Source organism: Salmo trutta, chromosome 6 (genome assembly GCF_901001165.1).
Source record: "Salmo trutta chromosome 6, fSalTru1.1, whole genome shotgun sequence".
Taxonomy (NCBI): domain Eukaryota; kingdom Metazoa; phylum Chordata; class Actinopteri; order Salmoniformes; family Salmonidae; genus Salmo; species Salmo trutta.
In genome coordinates this window covers 13794805-13811274 of record NC_042962.1, presented here as the reverse complement: position 1 = coordinate 13811274, position 16470 = coordinate 13794805, and the positions used below count along the sequence as shown (strand labels likewise).

At 49.8% G+C, this 16470-nt stretch overlaps 2 protein-coding genes across 6 annotated transcripts in view; one reads left to right on the top strand and one right to left on the bottom strand.

The window, feature by feature from the left end:
• The window catches only part of LOC115195479 (brother of CDO), a 44817-nt gene extending 39769 nt beyond the window's left edge, over positions 1–5048 (top strand). Inside the window, exons 8-17 of one of the 2 annotated variants that reach the window (XM_029755363.1) lie at positions 16–181; positions 303–371; positions 753–965; positions 1189–1367; positions 1484–1706; positions 1847–2029; positions 2830–3041; positions 3199–3287; positions 3405–3568; positions 3716–5048. In XM_029755363.1, the coding sequence (XP_029611223.1) occupies positions 16–181; positions 303–371; positions 753–965; positions 1189–1367; positions 1484–1706; positions 1847–2029; positions 2830–3041; positions 3199–3287; positions 3405–3568; positions 3716–3879 (1662 nt within the window). In that variant the 3' untranslated portion in view covers positions 3880–5048. Of the gene's footprint in view, positions 1–15; positions 182–302; positions 372–752; positions 966–1188; positions 1368–1483; positions 1707–1846; positions 2030–2829; positions 3042–3198; positions 3288–3404; positions 3569–3697 lie in introns of both variants that reach the window. The other variant, XM_029755362.1, reaches the window with a different exon arrangement.
• A 219-nt stretch (positions 5049–5267) lies between these two features.
• Positions 5268–16439, bottom strand: LOC115195478 (basic helix-loop-helix domain-containing protein USF3). 4 transcript variants are annotated; one of them, XM_029755358.1, is made up of 9 exons: positions 15527–16439; positions 15311–15408; positions 14976–15031; positions 14494–14603; positions 14381–14412; positions 14195–14277; positions 13500–13596; positions 7768–13232; positions 5268–7591 (listed from the first exon to the last, which is right to left on the bottom strand). In XM_029755358.1, the coding sequence occupies exons 4-9, from the start codon at positions 14526–14528 to the stop codon at positions 5867–5869; spliced, it is 7437 nt and encodes a 2478-aa protein (XP_029611218.1). In that variant the 5' UTR covers positions 14529–14603; positions 14976–15031; positions 15311–15408; positions 15527–16439; the 3' UTR covers positions 5268–5866. The 4 variants fall into 4 exon arrangements, with proteins under 4 accessions (XP_029611218.1, XP_029611221.1, XP_029611219.1 ...); XM_029755361.1 differs by lacking the exon at positions 14976–15031; XM_029755359.1 differs by lacking the exon at positions 15311–15408.
• Positions 16440–16470: the final 31 nt, after the last annotated feature.

The following is a 16470-nucleotide window of genomic DNA, read 5'->3' as shown; positions in this document are numbered from 1 at the left end:
TCTTCTCTCCATCAGATTGAGGACCCTCCAGGTGAGTGGACCAGCAGCTGTATATCTGGGTCTCTCCACAAGCTGACCCTGGCCAAGCTGCAGCCAGCCAGTCTGTACGAGGTGGAGATGTCTGCTAAGAACTGTGCTGGCCTGGGACAACCGGCCATGATGACCTTCAGGACAGGCAAAGGTACATTTATTTACCTATCGATTTATTTATTCATCAAAATTATTATCAGAAATGCCCCCGTGTTGACGCATTCCCCGGTATTTGTGTCTTTTTGCTAATACTCTTGTTTCCGTGCCAACAGGACGTAGGGGTCCAGGGGGACAGAACGAGCCCCCTAAAACACCTGCAGTACCATCACCTCGCCTCTCTCGTAAGTCCCCTCCCCCTCTCCTACTGTCCAGTATGGTTGGAACATAGATGGACCACAGTTACAACTCTTAATAGCCCTTTCAGCTGTTTCTAACATCCTGACAGAGTTATTATTAAACTGTTTGACTAACTGTTAACCCCCTCACTTTTCTACTCTGTACTAACATGTGATCTGTCTTGATCTCTCTTTCACTTTTAACACTAAAGGATGAGCTCACAGTAAGTCTTTGTACGTTGTTTACGTTACCTGCTTGTGTCTGTGAGTGTTTTGGCTTTAGTGTTATTGAGAGTGAGTCTGTCCTTGTGTCAGTGTGGTTATGTGTGCATTAATATGGACCAATAATAGATTTGATGTCCGTTTAACTTTATCACTTTTCCACAGCTCCCGAGGCCCCTGATAAGCCCACCATCTCCACGGCGACAGAGACGTCTGCGTACGTAACGTGGATCCCGCGCGGTAACCGTGGTTTCCCCATCCAGTCGTTCCGGGTGGAGTTTAAGAAGCTGAAAGGGAAGGGAGGGGGGGAGTGGGAGGAGGCCGTCACTAACATCCCCCCCCAACGACTGTCTGTGGAGATCACTGGCCTGGAGAAAGGTGATCTTCATCACCATCATCACCATCGTCATCCTCATCATCCTCATCATTAGCACGACTGATTATCATCAACATTACTGTTTTAGTAATCATCATAATCATACCTATTTGAATAATGACTAAGTAATCAACATGGTTACCATCTGGTCACCATTAGTGTGGCCAGAGAAAGACAGAGGTTTGTTTGGTTATTTTAACCCGTGTGTTTTCTGTTTCCCTGTAGGCATGTCCTATAAGTTCCGTGTGTTGGCGGTGAATGTGATTGGCGCCAGCCCCCCCAGTGTCCCCTCTAAGGCCTACACGGTGTTGGGTGGTGGCAGGCCCAACGAACGCCCTGTAGACGGACCATACATCACTTATAATGAAGCCATCAACGAGACCACCATCATCCTCAAATGGACGGTGAGTGGAACAGGCTGTGTGTCCTTTATGTTTGTGTTGTCATCTTATATGTATGCTGAAAACTCTAATTCCAATAATTTTGTTAATATTCAATCTTTCATATTTTCTCACCACAGTACACTGCCGTCAACAACACCCCTGTCTACGGTTTCTACATCTTCTACCGGCCGACAGACAGTGACAACGACAGTGACTATAAGAAGGACGTGGTGGAGGGTGACCGCTACTGGCACTCTATCACTGACCTGCAGCCTGAGACGGCCTACGACATCAAGATGCAGAGCTTCAACGAGGGGGGAGAGAGCGAGTTTGGCAACGTGGTTATTTTAGAAACTAAAGGTGAGCAGATCTCTGTCTCTACCTGTATAGCCATCTCATTCACACGTGTACTCTTACAGAGAAACGCTAAAAAGGAATACATTTGATAGCCTGACTGTAATAAATGTTACATCAACTAAATGAACCCCTCCCTGCCCCAGCTCGTCTGAACCAGCGGCCCTCCCCGTCGGAGACGTCGTCCCAGAGACCAGAGCACTCCGGGGGGCCTGCGCCCCGCCCCAGCGACCTCCCCTACCTCATAGTGGGCGTGGTCCTGGGGGCCCTCGTGTTCATCATTGTAGCCTTCATCCCCTTCTGCCTGTGGAGAGCCTGGGCCAAAGAGAGTGAGTAGTGATGAGGATGATGAGGAGGAGGAGGGTGGTGGTAGTAGTAGTTGGATCAAGTTCGATTTAGTCCCAAAAACAACTGTAGTTGTTTGAACTCAGAGTATCTCAAATATTCCCCCTCCTGAGGCCTCCTGAGTGGCGCAGCGGTCTAAGGCACTGCATCGCAGTGCTTGAGGAGTCACTACAGCCCCGGGTTTGATCCCAAGCTGTGTCACAGCCGGCCATGACCGGGAGACCCATGAGGCGGCGCACATTTGGCCCAGCGTCATCGGGGTTGGGGGAGGGTTTGGCTAGCGGGGATGTCCTTGTCCCATCGGGTTCTTGTGGCGGGCTGGGCACCTGCGAGGTGACTTCGGTCACCAGTTGGACAGTGTTTTCTCCGACACATGATTTGGCTGGCTTCCGGGTTAAGCGAGCAGTGTGTCAAGAAGCAGTGTGGCTTGGACAGATGGCTCTTGACCTTTGCCTCTCCCGAGGGGAGTTGCAGCAATGGGACAAGACTGTAACTACCAATTGGGGAGGAAAAGGGGTAAAAGTACAAAAAAGTATAATTCCCCCTTTATGACTTTGCTGATAGCTACTTTATTGAGGAAAAATGTACTGACTATAACTGTAATATGTGTTTGTCAGATGTATTGAAGCTATCTTAAGATGAATGCACTAACTGTAAGTCGCTCTGGATAAGAGCATCTACTAAATGACTAAAATGTAACTGACTAATCCCACCATTTTGAATGGACTAATCCCTGGAAGTCCTTCCATGTCTAACAACGGTACTTGTGTTTTCTCCCCTCCAGAGGAAATGTCAGACCTGTGTTTCCCAGCTGTGGCGTCCCCTGTCTCCTCCTGCCAGTACACCATGGTGCCCCTGCAGGGCCTGGCACTGGTCGGGCATTGCCCCCTGGACCCCCACTTGCCCCCACCGCACGCCGTCTACCCACCCATCGGACTGTACACCTCCAACGGGAAACACCATCGACCCACACACTGCCTGCCAGGACTACATCAGGTCAGACTGAGTTCCGTCCCCATTGGGAACCTAAGCTCTCCAAGTTCGTGTCTGGTGCATCTCACCGATAAATCCCTGTTGGGAGCATATCAGTTTTGGGCACATTGTTTTACATGAATAACAGAAGTCTAACTGATGTCTCTTGTTCCTGTTGCAGGAGGATGTGGAGTATGATATGGAGTGTGGCACGCTACTAGCACAGACCATGTCAAACGGACACGTCCCAGTCTACCACTACTCTAACAGGTAGGTACAGGACTGTTCTCACATCCTCAATTTCAGTCAGTCGGTCCGTCTCTCTGTGTGTGTATGTACACGTGTGTATAGAAGCATTCTCACCCAAACATGTCCCTCCTCTATCAGTGAGCCTGAGCATCATGGAGACAGAGAAGATCACTGCTTTCTGCCCAATGACTCCACCCTCCAACTACTCAACACCTCAGAACAGCCAATCAGCAGTCAGGTCCTGACGGGGAACGCCCGTTTTTACAATGGGGATATCATAAGGGAGAAGGACATCAATCAAGGTATAAGTCCGTTCTCACAAAACTTTAACATTATGCAACTTATGCATTTACCTCATGCTTAAGGAGCAATGAATGTGTTATGCCCACTGCAGATTTCAAATGACCATTTTAGATAAACATGTATTTTAGTCCCCTCTGTCTGTGTAGACCTACCCTGCTCTCCCTCTCCTCTGCTATCACTGGAGGAGGAGAACTCCAAGGCGACAACCTCAGCAGCTACAACGGCAGAATCCCAAGATGCACTTCCACTCCAGGAAGTGAACACCCTCCTGAGTGAAACACCGCCGGTAGAACAAGGGACGTCAGATTAAACGGACGCTTGAAAAAACGCTATCAGAAAAACAGAAAACAAAAAGTATTTATTTTTGTATCTCACAGATATTTATATATTTATGCTTTTGTACATACAAAAACATTGTTTTATGCTGTGTACAAGGCTATGTTCATATTGAAAGACATATCTGTGGGTCCTGTCGCTACAACCAGGACAAAAGGGAGTTTGTTATCACGTTGTAATCCTACTCTGTGTTATAAAGACAGATCTGTGTTCGTATATATTAATGTCTGCATTTCTTGAGGAAGGAGGAGTATTTGAATGTGATTCCAATCCTGGTGCTGATTTAAGTCACAAATGAAATCTTCAACAGAATGTGGATGAGATACTACAGGATAGAGAGAAGTACCATTCCACTGTTTCTCTGACCAGGCATCAGCAGCACATCTACCAGTCTCCTCAGTCATTTCCTGTAGAATTCACATTTTCTACAACTCAGACATCTGGTTATTATACTATCCTCAGCTGGAAATAAAAGACCAATGGACAGGGTTGTGCTGCTCGGTAGAGGCGAATGGAGAGCAAGCATTTGGACGAGGTACTACCTGAATATGCTCAATGATAATGCACATTGGACACAGCCCTCGTGTATGTTGTTGTGATGCAGTGTTCTGTATGTACTCCCACTTCAAACCTGTTCAGTGTTGTTATAATGGTGCGATTCTCAACGTCTTCTGTTTTGTATAGAAATAACTGAGAAATATTATGCATTTTTCATCATTAACAAAGTATTAACGAACATATGCAACTTCAAAGCATTCTGCCTTTTGTTATTTTTACAGTACAGAGATTTATATATTGTATAGTTATTTATTTTTGGGAGCATGATTTTTTTTCTTATCACTGAATGGGAAAGATTCTGGAAGTTTTATCTGCTCCATTTTATTTTAGACAGAAATGACAGTCTGTTTACTGTTTATGCTGGCCACTATTCCAAACGACTGTGCCTTGTGAGGGAATCTGACTGGTGTGTCAGTATTATTCTACCCTCACAGCTAGGTGCATCAGTATTAGCCTTCCCCACAAGGCGTCTGAGATCAAAATGAAGGAGTTCCTGAATCTATAACCCATCTTTATGTGTGTAGACATCATGGGTACACAGGCAGAAGCACTATTGCATGTAAATAAAGCTTATAGTGACATTTCCTTGGTTGTTTTTGTGTTTCCTTTTAACCCTGTTAAATGGTTTGCGGTTTGTACAGAATGGAAATAAGTAGGTGTAATCGCAAAGATTCCATTTCAGATTCATCCCTCACTCGATTTGTCCTTCAACCAACTGAAGGCCCCTACAGTACTGTGACTATTTAGGAAGGGAAACTGGTGACGACAACTGGACATTTACAGACAAAGTTCTAATCAATAAAAAAACGTTAATAATCAACTTTATTTATTTACAGATACACACATATCAAACTAACAATTATCATAAGAAACTTATTTACAAAACATCTCATAAATTCTGTACTATACACCCTGATTAAGTTAAATTTAACTTTGAGAATTTTGTGCACGTTTTTCAAATGGATCCTCTTTCGGAAGTTAGTCAATGAAAGTACAAAACTCTTCATATAATTTTACTAGCAGGTAAGTCATCACGTCAAACCTATTTGCAAACCATATGGTTTACAAGCTTAATTTCCCCCATCCTAGAGTCATAGGAGTGCCTGATCAGTGAAATGCTATGACTTCAGTAACTAGGGCATCTGCTGCCATGTTAGGGTATCAATAGAACTGCCAGGAAGTTAAAGTATAACACTAACCATAAATAATATGACAAAAACCATTCAGCTGACCAACAGAAAAGATCCCCAGCCCTTCCACCCGCTTGAATCCAAACAGAAGAGTTGAAATCCTGTCAATTCAATTGGCCATGGCATGACATTACTCCACGTAATACAACTCAAAATGTTCAATCTGAAATGGAATCTGCCACGTTGGCACGACAACACCTTAAGTCCCCTCACCTACACGGCAGAGCTCCCATCATGCCCCAGGATATGGCTGATGTTGTGGGCGAGGCGGTTGGGCTGCTTGCCTGAGTCTGCAGAGGAATTGTTGGAGAGGGACAGCAAAGGGGACATTGGCATGGCAGAACCATCAGGCTGCATCGCCGTGGCGATCTCAGGGAACAGCGAAGTGAGGCTGAAGTTGGACAGGTGTGGGGTGATGCCAGAGGGGTTGCTGATGGGCATAGGGGGCATGTCTGAGAGTAGGGGGAAGCTGGCCTGGGCGAACCCTACGGGGCGCGGGGGAGACAGGATGGAGCCGAAGCGGTTGTTGAGGGGGGCAGAACTGCTCTTGTCGGCGCTGGGGCTGGTGAACATCTGGTTGGAGAAGTACTGGATGGGGATGTCGCTGGCCAGGCTGGGGTGGGCGGCAGGGGGGTAGGAGGGGTAGAAGGAGGGTAAGGTGTTCTGCGGCTCTACGGGGAGCAGGGCCGAGGGGCGGGAGGAGTTGGTCTGGCTAACAGGGGGGATGAAAGTAGAGTTGGCGTTGATAGGAGGGAGGTTCATTCCTCCATCCGGCATGAAGGAGAAGCCAAAGTTCTGGGCCAGGTGTTGGTCAGGCACCAGGTTGTTGTCCCCGGCGACCTGGGCACTGTCTGCCATAAAGCGAACAATACTGCTGCGCCGCACCTCACTCCCTGACTGTGGTCGACCCAGCAGGTGGACGTCAGGCTCAAAGGGGTTCCCAGGTCTCAGGCTGCCTGACCGTGGTCGCTCCCCAGGCCTCAGCTTCCCGCTCTGGGACTCCTGGGTGATTTGGCGGGAGCGCTGGCTGACTGCGGTGGGCGGTTTGGAGGAGGCTGTCGTGCGGCCTGGCTCAGAGCTGCTGTGGGGGGTAAGAGGGTGGGGGAGGCCTGTCCGTACCCCTGGGTGAGTGCCCATGTTCCCACTACCATGAGGAATGTGGCCCTTGTTGCCCTCCCCAAGCCTCATAGCTAGGGCCTTCTGAGGGGGAGGAACACTGTGGCTGGATGCTTTAGCCTGCATGTCCCCTGCCAAGTTGCCAGGCACACAGCCGTACTCCATACTGACCGGAGGACAGCACTGGACTGCCCTCTGGTGGTCGGTCTGCTCCAGGAGACTCTGCATAAAACTCTGATGACATCCTTCCTGGTCCCGGGTAAGACCTGGAGCACCAATCTGCACCCCCTGCGTCCCAGGATGGGGTCCACTGTACCCCCCACGGGTTCGCCCATCCCCTGGAGGCCCCGGGTTCATCCTGAAACCCCCCTGCTGGCCTCTCTGAGAGGAGGGACCTGATTTAGGTGTCATGTCCTCAAAGCCCCCCAGCTGATGCCCCCCTGTTTTAAACGGAGGACACTCAGAGACCCTCTGGACGTCTGCAGAACCTGGGTGGTCTGGGGGCAGGCGGCTCTGAGGGTTGTGTGTGACGTTGCCCTTCACTCTGGGTGTGTCCAGGTATCCCCGTAGGTTTGGCTGTTCCTGTGTAGTACCGCGGGTGGCCTGTAGATGGAGCACCATGCGCTGCTGCTCATCACTAGACGAGCCCTTCCCAATGAGGGCCTCTGCAGAGTAGCTGGAGACCCGGTGGTGATCCTGGCGCGGGGGGGCACAGCCCAGGTCGGGGGGCTGGGAGGCCAGGTTGCTGGGCTGGGAGGTCAGGTGCTGCTCCAGGTTTCTAGAGCTCATCAGCCTCTGCATGGTGCTGTGGTCCTGATCAGACTGAAGGGAAGGGAAAGAGGAGAGAAGAAAATAATGGATAAAAACATACAGAAAACAGAATTCATTCTAAATCATCCTAATGGAGGGCGTGCCCATGTTTATAATGTATACTCAGAGCCACAAAACAAGATAATAAAATCATTATGTATTCAACACAGCCTCAGTAGTTCCTGTACCTTGAGGTGTTCCTGGGCCAGGTGGTTGCTGTGGTGACCTCTGGGTCCTGCTGGTCCTGGCTGGGCCTCACAGCTCTTCTCCTGGTGATGCGACCCAAAGTGTTGCTGCTGGATCTGTTGCTGCTGGAGGTGCTGGTGTCTGGAGTGGGAGCTCTGCTGCTGGTGCTGCTGTTGAGGGTGTTGTTGTAGATGTTGCTGCTGTGACAGGGCTTGTGGTTGGTGCTGTTGTTGTGTTTGCTGTTGGTGCTGTTGTTGTGACTGTTGCTGCTGGTGTGTTTGAGGTTGTTGTTGATGTGATTGTTGTGACTGTTGATGCTGGTGCTGCTGAACTCCTCCCTTCTCCTGGTGGTGTTGTTTCTGACCCCCTCCAACCAGCCCCCGCTTCTTCTGGACCTGCTGCAGCGCCCTCTGGTGGAGGCTGTGGAGCTGTGCAGGGTCAGGCTGGGTCAGGTGGTGCTGGAGCTGGTACCTCTGGTGCTCCTGTTGCTGCTGCTGCTTCAGGTAGGGGTTCCCCCCGAGGTGTTGGCCTGGCTGGGGTGCACCATGCTGGGGGTGGCCATGGGGCAGGTGGAGCACACCTGGTTGCTTGTGTTCCTGTGTGGGCAGCTGGGGGGTGCAGTGGCTCTCGGCGGGTCGGAGCATTGTATTCTTGAAGGTGTTGCCCGAGAACAGGGTACCCACTCCATCAGGGTTGATCCTGGTCATGATGGATGAGGAGGTAGGGGGTAGCTGGGGTACCATCATCTGGCTGTGGTCCAGGGGTTTGACCTCCATGCGGCCCACGTTAGAGGCCGACGAGCAGGTCTTCTGTCGCTTGTTACTGCTGGACAGTATCACATCGTCCTGAGCTGGCCGCTTGGACAAGTCCTTGATGTATCGCGGCTCACACACCCCCACCTGGGGCCTCATCAGGGGGGCGTACTCGTTCAGCTGGACTGAGCCTGAGAAGGGAGGAAGGCCAGGGGTGGAGGTTTGGGAAACATGGGCTGAGTTCCCTGCAGGGGATGGGACTGAGCCCAGCTGCCCAGCCAGACTGAGGGAGCCTGGGTAGGCCTGCTGCTGGCTGGAGCTGGGCCGGATCAGGTTGTTGACGCTGAGGGTGCCAGAAGTACCAGACTGGGCCTGGATCTGGGGGTGAGAATGGGACTGGGAGAAGGAGATGTTCTGTGGATGTCTGACTGCGCAGGTTCCACTGCCTGCTACATCTCCAGCCTGGCCCCTAACAGACACCTGTTTAGCCACTTGAGTCTCCATCTGTTTGGTGAGCTTTGTCTGTTGTCCAGCACCCCTCTCTTTGCTGTTGGAGGCTTGCTGGGACTTGGAGTTGGGTTCCCATGCAGGTGTTGGGGTGTTTGTTGAGGTGGAGGTGTCCACGGTGCAGCCCCCCAACCTCCTCCCAGGACTGTCCTGCTCCAACATAGCCAGGATATCAGCCTGCTCGGTGGCAAAAGTAAACGGTCCAAAATGACCTGGCGAGGAACTGACACTGTGGCCTGTGGGAAGCATAGACGCCACAGAGAAGCCCCTTCCACCACCTGCGCCACCAGACATGGGCGAGTCAGTCTGTCTGTTAGGAGCCGGAGGCTGATCCAAGGGGTCGTGGTCTAGCGTGTACACCTGCTGTGGGAGAGTGTAGTCCATTCTAGAGGGAGCAGCATCACTCCTCACGCTCGCTTTCTCCATCGCTGCGCTGGGGTGGCCCTCTCCCTGAGGCTCCTTCTCCCTGCCTGACACCGCTGTCACTTTCAGCTCAGCATGATGGGATGGTGTGGAAGTGGGCAGGGTCATTTGCTGGGTCGAGGGTCTGTTATAGGGGACCCATTTCCTGTATTCTGATGGCATGGTCATGGGCACTGTTACAGAGGGTGAGGCAAAAGACAGGGCACCGGAGCAGGGGGTTGGAGTGGAGGGGCCCGAAGGAGAAGTCACGGGCTGGGACTGGCCCTGGGTTGTAGGCTGAGACTCCTGGCTGTTGGCCTGACCCTGTGATGACGAAGTGAGCTGAGCAGACTGGAGAGACACCACTGGTCTACTTCCTATTGAGTTTACAGTGCTGACTGAGGGTTGACATGCTGCTGAAGACATCACACCCGTAGACCTAGTCTCTGTGGAACAGGCACCGGTCACTATAGATCTGCTCTGTCTAGAACTGCCATTAGTGGTAGCTGATCTAGTTTGCACAGTGCTGATAGTAGTAGTGACCGGCTGTCTGTTCTGTGTGACTGTAGGTCTGAGGTGAGTGGAGCTGTCACTAACGGCGACCGCAGGTTGTTTACTCTGAGAAGAAACAGATGAACTGGCTGTAGGTCTGAGGTGAGTGGAGCTGTCACTAACGGCAACCGCAGGTTGTTTACTCTGAGAAGAAACAGATGAACTGGCTGTAGGACTGAGGTGAGTGGAGCTGTCACTAACGGCAACCGCAGGTTGTTTACTCTGAGAAGAAACAGATGAACTGGCTGTAGGTCTGAGGTGAGTGGAGCTGTCACTAACGGCGACCGCAGGTTGTTTACTCTGAGAAGAAACAGATGAACTGGCTGTAGGTCTGAGGTGAGTGGAGCTGTCACTAACGGCGACCGCAGGTTGTTTACTCTGAGAAGAAACAGATGAACTGGCTGTAGGACTGAGGTGAGTGGAGCTGTCACTAACGGCGACCGCAGGTTGTTTACTCTGAGAAGAAACAGATGAACTGGCTGTAGGACTGAGGTGAGTGGAGCTGTCACTAACGGCGACCGCAGGTTGTTTACTCTGAGAAGAAACAGATGAACTGGCTGTAGGACTGAGGTGAGTGGAGCTGTCACTAACGGCGACCGCAGGTTGTTTACTCTGAGAAGAAACAGATGAACTGGCTGTAGGACTGAGGTGAGTGGAGCTGTCACTAACGGCAACCGCAGGTTGTTTACTCTGAGAAGAAACAGTAGAAGTGACTGTAGGCTTATCTGCTGCAGAAGTGACAGTAGCTAGACTCACAACACTAGTGATAACGAGTTCACTCTGTGTGGAGCTAATAATACTATTACTACTACTACTACTAACTGCTGCTATACACGGAGTGACACTTGCCACAGAGGTTTTACTCTGTGTGGTGCATTCACTGGAGACAGTTGGTCCACTATATGAACTAGTAGTCACACTACCTTCAGGAGAGGACAGTGTAGAGTTGATACTAAGCACAACAGGTCTGGTCTGTGTTGAAGTCTCACTACTACTAACTGTGGGTGTGTTAACTGTAGCGCTGACAGGAAGTGGCTTTGGCTGAACTGTCACAGCAACAGAGGATGGGATTCCCTGAGGCACAGTGACCTCTTGTTCCAGACGGTCCCCTGTTAAAGCCACTGGCTTCGCTGCGATGGTGACAGGCCGTCCCTGTTTGGGCTCCTTCTTCCTCACTAACTTGGTCCTCTTGGTGGTGGCCCTCTTAGGTCTGGGCACTGAGGTTGTGCCAGGCTGTCTCCACAAGGCCTTCCCTGTACCCATCGCCAGCCCTGGTCTGTGTGGAGTCACACTGGGGATCTGGATCTGCCTGACGGGGGAACTGTGTGGAGCTGCTAAAATGGGGACAGAAGATGGCTTCTGCTGTGGCACTATAGAGTAGAACGGTGAGGCTAGGGTCCGCTGGACGTTACTTTGGGTGGAGATGCACGGCGGCATGCCCTGTGAGATGCTCTGGTTGAGACTGCTGAGGGCTCCCAGGGTGTGCAGAGTCATGTTGGTGGTGGGCTCCTCAGCGGTGCTGGGCTCCTCAGCGGTGCTGGGCTGGATCAGCTGGAGACTGCTCTGGCCACCCTTACAGCCTGACTTTTCAGAGGTCTTCATGGGCTGCAGGGCAAACACCTGCCCGTTCACAGTGATGGTCTGAGGGTTCGGGGGAACCGGGGGGACTTGGGGTGTCTGGGTTTGAGGGACGGGACGGGGTAGAATGTGAACCAACTGTTTACCCCCAAAGATCTGTTGCCCAGTGGTGGAAATTGTGGAGCTGGTAGCGACAATCTGATTGGGTGCTGCCGCGGGCACCATGCCAACCTGAGGGTTCTGAGGAGGTGCAGGTGGAGGCTGATTGGAGGCCTGGATGATGACGATGTGCTGACAAGGCGTCTGATTGGTTAAGTCATCCCTGACAACCGACTGGGCTGAGCAGGGATTGGCCTGCTGTAGGATGACAACACTCGCGTTGTTAGTGTTCTGGGGAGTCGTTACCCCAGCAACTGCTGTCCCAGTAGGGTTCATTTGCAATACCTGCATGTTCTGGAGTAGGGGCCTATCAGCTGCTTGGGGGTGGGCTTGAGCCTGGACCTGAGGAACCATAGCTGGTTGGGGTTGAGTCATGAGGACAGTGTGTGGATGGGAGGGGACTGTTGCCTGTTGTAGTACAGCAGGTTGAGGTTGTGACATCATAGTTGAGTGGGCTACCACAGCAGGCTGGGGCATTATGGCTGACTGAGGGAGGACAGTACAGTGTGGCTGGGAAGCCACGACTGGCTGGGGCTGGTGCTGGGCCAGGATAGCTGGCCGTAGCTGGGGTGTCCTCTGGATGGAAGGCTGGGCTTGGATATGGGCAGTGATGGGTGCCTGGGGCTTTATGGGTACCTGTGGCCTCATTTGAATATGAATGGGTTGAACTGATAGTTTAGTGCCCACAATCTGTTGGATACTCTGCTGCCCAGAGGTGCTAGTCTCTGGGGTGGGGAGTGACTGGCAGACAGGTTGCACTGTGTTCCCAGCCAGCTGTAAGGTAGTCCAGGTGGTCTGTGTGCTCCCTGCTGCACTGACCCCAAGGACGGTTGGGCTGCTGTTGAGAGTTGTATAGCTCATAGTCCTGATGGCAGCGTTCTGGGTGGTTATGACCTGGGGAAGGGCTGTAAAGCTGGGGACAGGATGGAGCGGGAGTGGGGTGGCCAGACTGGCTGCAACGGTGAGACTAGGTGCTGGGGTGGCAGGCTGGGGCAAGGCTGCAGTGACCGTGGGGAGAGGGCAGATACCCTGGAGGGTGATGTAGGACACAGAGGGGGGTAGTTTGGGGGCTAAAGGTACCTCTTCTACACACCGTTCCACCAGCTTGATGCCAGGTGTAGACACTATATGGGCCAGGGATGCCCTAGGGAGGAGCGGAGGGGTAGAGGAAGGGACACTGACGTGCTGAAGAGCCCTGTTCACCCTAACCCCTGCTGTGATGTCACAAGACGACTGAACAATCCCAGCCTCGACTGGTTGCTTCCCCAGATCGGAAGCTGGACTAGGTTCCTTCCCTGCTGGGCATATCACATTCCCATTGGAGTAGACAATAATTCCTTTGGGGAGCTGGTGAGTGGGCGTTACTTTGGCGACCTTTGCACAGCGCAGCTTTCCCTTCCAGTGGACGGTGGGGTCGTCCAGGAAGTTGATGTCGTGGGCTTTGAGCAACTCAATGTAATGGCCGCTCTCCCTCCGCAGCTCGTCCAGCTGACGCCGCAGCCGCCGGATCTCCTCAACTGCAGGGATTGGAGACAACAAGGATGAGTGGTAGTCAACACAGACTCTCAAACACCTGTATGTAAAATGTACGCAAAAACGGCTTCGGATAAAAGCATCTGCTAAATGGCATATATTATCAGTACCTCACACAGGTAGGTTCAAACTGTATGTAGACAGACTGGCACAACTAGACGTGTACGATCAAACACTGTAAAATGCAAGCAAACAAATAGGAAAATGCACTGTCACACCATACTTATTGTGAAGGACACAAACTCTCTCACCTTGTACTCGTTCTCCCCCTTCGAGAAGCATGGCGTCGTTTTGTTTCTGCAGCTCACTTATGTAAAGGTAGGCCTGGTCAAGGATCATGTTCTTACTCTAAAGACGAAGGGGATGTCAGCATGGGTTTTACATGGAGACTGACACAAGACAAACACATACAGCAGGATATCACCAGGAGCTACAGCCTCAGACCAAAGGATAAATATCACACCTTGGGAAAAGAACCGAGCCCGTAAGTTCTATGGTTCGGTGCAAAAACACACAAAGGTGTGTGTGTGTGGCTGTGTTTACACAGACAGGCCAATTATGATCTGTTTTGCACTAATTGGTCTTTTGACCAATCACATAAGATCTTTTCAGATCAGATCTTTTAATTTAACCTTTATTTAACTAGGCAAGTCAGTTAAGAGCAAATTCTTATTTACAATGACGGCATAACCCAGCCAAACCTTTCCTTAACCCTAATGATGCTGGGCCAATTGTGTGCCACCCTATGGGACTCCTGATCACGGCCGGTTGTGATACAACTCAGGATCGAACCAGGGTATGTAGTGACGCCTCTAGCACTGCGATGCAGTGCCTTAGACCGCTGAAAAGCACAGGATTTTTAAATGCTGATCTGATTGGTCAATAGACCAATTAGTGAAAAAGAATATCAGAATTGGGCTGCCTGTCTAAACGCAGCCTGTGTTACCTGCTTCAGTGCCTGGGAACATGGTAGAAGGTCCCCAATACGGTTAATTCCAGCATTGATCTTCTCTTTTCGCTGTCTCTCAACTTAATGACAACCAAACAAAACAAACATAAAAACTTAGTGAGTCACTCCCAGGAAATGCTGGGAAATGACAGAAAACGCCAAACTACAACAACAATATCTCACCTGCATTGTGAGATTCCTTGTTTTTCTTCTTTCTGAAAGAGAAAATGGATAAAGAGGTTAGACAATGTTGTGTGCCTGGAAACTTAAATGCAGAAGAATTGATTTGCCCTTACCGTGGTTTATGTCCAGGAGTCTGGTTCTCTGTCATCCTGGCCTACTGTACTGCCTGTATAACTGGTCACCACGCTTGCAGGCCTACCATCAAATCCCTTCCCTGGCCGACCTGCAACCCAAACATAAGAGACCAAGGAGTGAGGAGGGATGATGACTAGACAAAACACTTGATTATAAATATGTAACAGATGCACACTCATGAATGAGACACGGCTGTTCAGCAACAACAGTCCTCCCAAATGCAAGTAGCCACATGATGTTAACAACAAATTGGTAAGGTCAGACATGAGCCACACAACAGTTTTGTTATTAAGCATTTATATTGCTGTAATTCTGTGATAATCACCATCTACTAGTTAGCTGTGTGTATTCTGAATAACACTGTGCTGCATCTATTTATCACAACAAGAAGGGACGAGATGCGGAGAGCAGACCCTTGCCAATAACCGGGTCGTTGGAATTAAAGATACTGTGGCCTTACATGTAAACAATGAGCTTTGTCCAACGCTGAGCGAGTCGGTTATCCCAGTTAGCTACCTGAAAATAATGAATGAATATAATCTGACATGCTGTCTTGAAGGAGATCTATTGCGGGCAATAGCGGTTATTCTTGGAGAACAAGCTTGATGTTGGCAAAGAGTGAGTTGACCCACAAACATCCCCATTTTGAACCTAACTTACTTGTTAGGTAGTTAACGTTAGCTCATTAGCTAACTAGCACTGCTATCCCGGTGTTAAAGTAGGTTCGCATAAAATAAGCCCTCTTTTGAAGTATGCATTTGAACGACAGAAATAAAACACAATAATCATACTCACATGCACAGTACATGGGATAACAATATCGTGGAAATCTAAACCTCCAGCTTGCTAGCTAGCTAGCAGTGTTAGCTAGCTTGGCTTCACATCAAGCTTACCTGGTGAACAAAATGATGCAATCAAAAGACCGCCTGGAAAAATTGTCAAATCACCCTTGTGATTGTCAAATCACTTGTAAATTAGGAAAACTGTTAAATTCATTAGCTAGCAACTTACCTGTACCTTCCCCATTTTGGAATGTAGTTCCTGTCAAAACTTTGGTTTTCCCAGAGAGGAAGAGGCCCAACTCGGCTGAAAATCTGTCTCCCTCCAGCAGGTGGCGTATTTTGTTTTTTAGAATGGAGGTCAATGAGTGTCGAATTTGCTAAACAAAACTATGAATGTCTTATTTGCTACATGAGGTTTATTTGATATAATATAATGCTTCATTTGTTACGATTGTACTGATATAAGTAGGACACGTGACATCCCGGGAACTTTGAGTTGTCTTGAGATGGCTGTTCATGACATGAGGCTCGTAGCATCTCTCTCCATTGAGTTACAGGCGGTTGACGTCAACAACCCTCATCGAATATTAAAAAATAATTACAAGTGGGCTGGCTGGTCGTTATGCTGCCTTAGAAGAGGGACGCAAAAACGGTCATACCAGTCGGCATTGTTTTTTATTTTTTTTTAAATGTATTAAAAAAGAAAGCGGGTGACCGCAAAAGTAAGCCAGCACGTTGGTATGCGTTGCTATGGTAATTTTAGTAAACAAATCACTGCTAAACAACATCCGGTAGAAAATAATGATATGGCACACGGCAAAAGTTTAGATATTTAAACTCTGGTTGCAAGTCCCGTCTACGGTGACGGAATTTACCATCGTGCTCTTATTGAAATACGATCCAAACGCAGCATTAGTTACTTTTTCATGTTTTGATCCAGTCTTTTCATTCTAATCCTTCGACGTTGCTATGCTAAACAAATCATTGGCACGTTAGCTTGCAGCGAATCAATGATGATGAGACATGAACTTCAATAAATAATGATTTAATAAATATCCAATACGTCATGGTATGTTGCGGGAGTGGTTGTCCCACAACGCCCTCATATCAACCAATCAGCATCCAGGATCTATCAACTCTCACAACCTAACCCAATCAAGTAGTAAGGAGAAA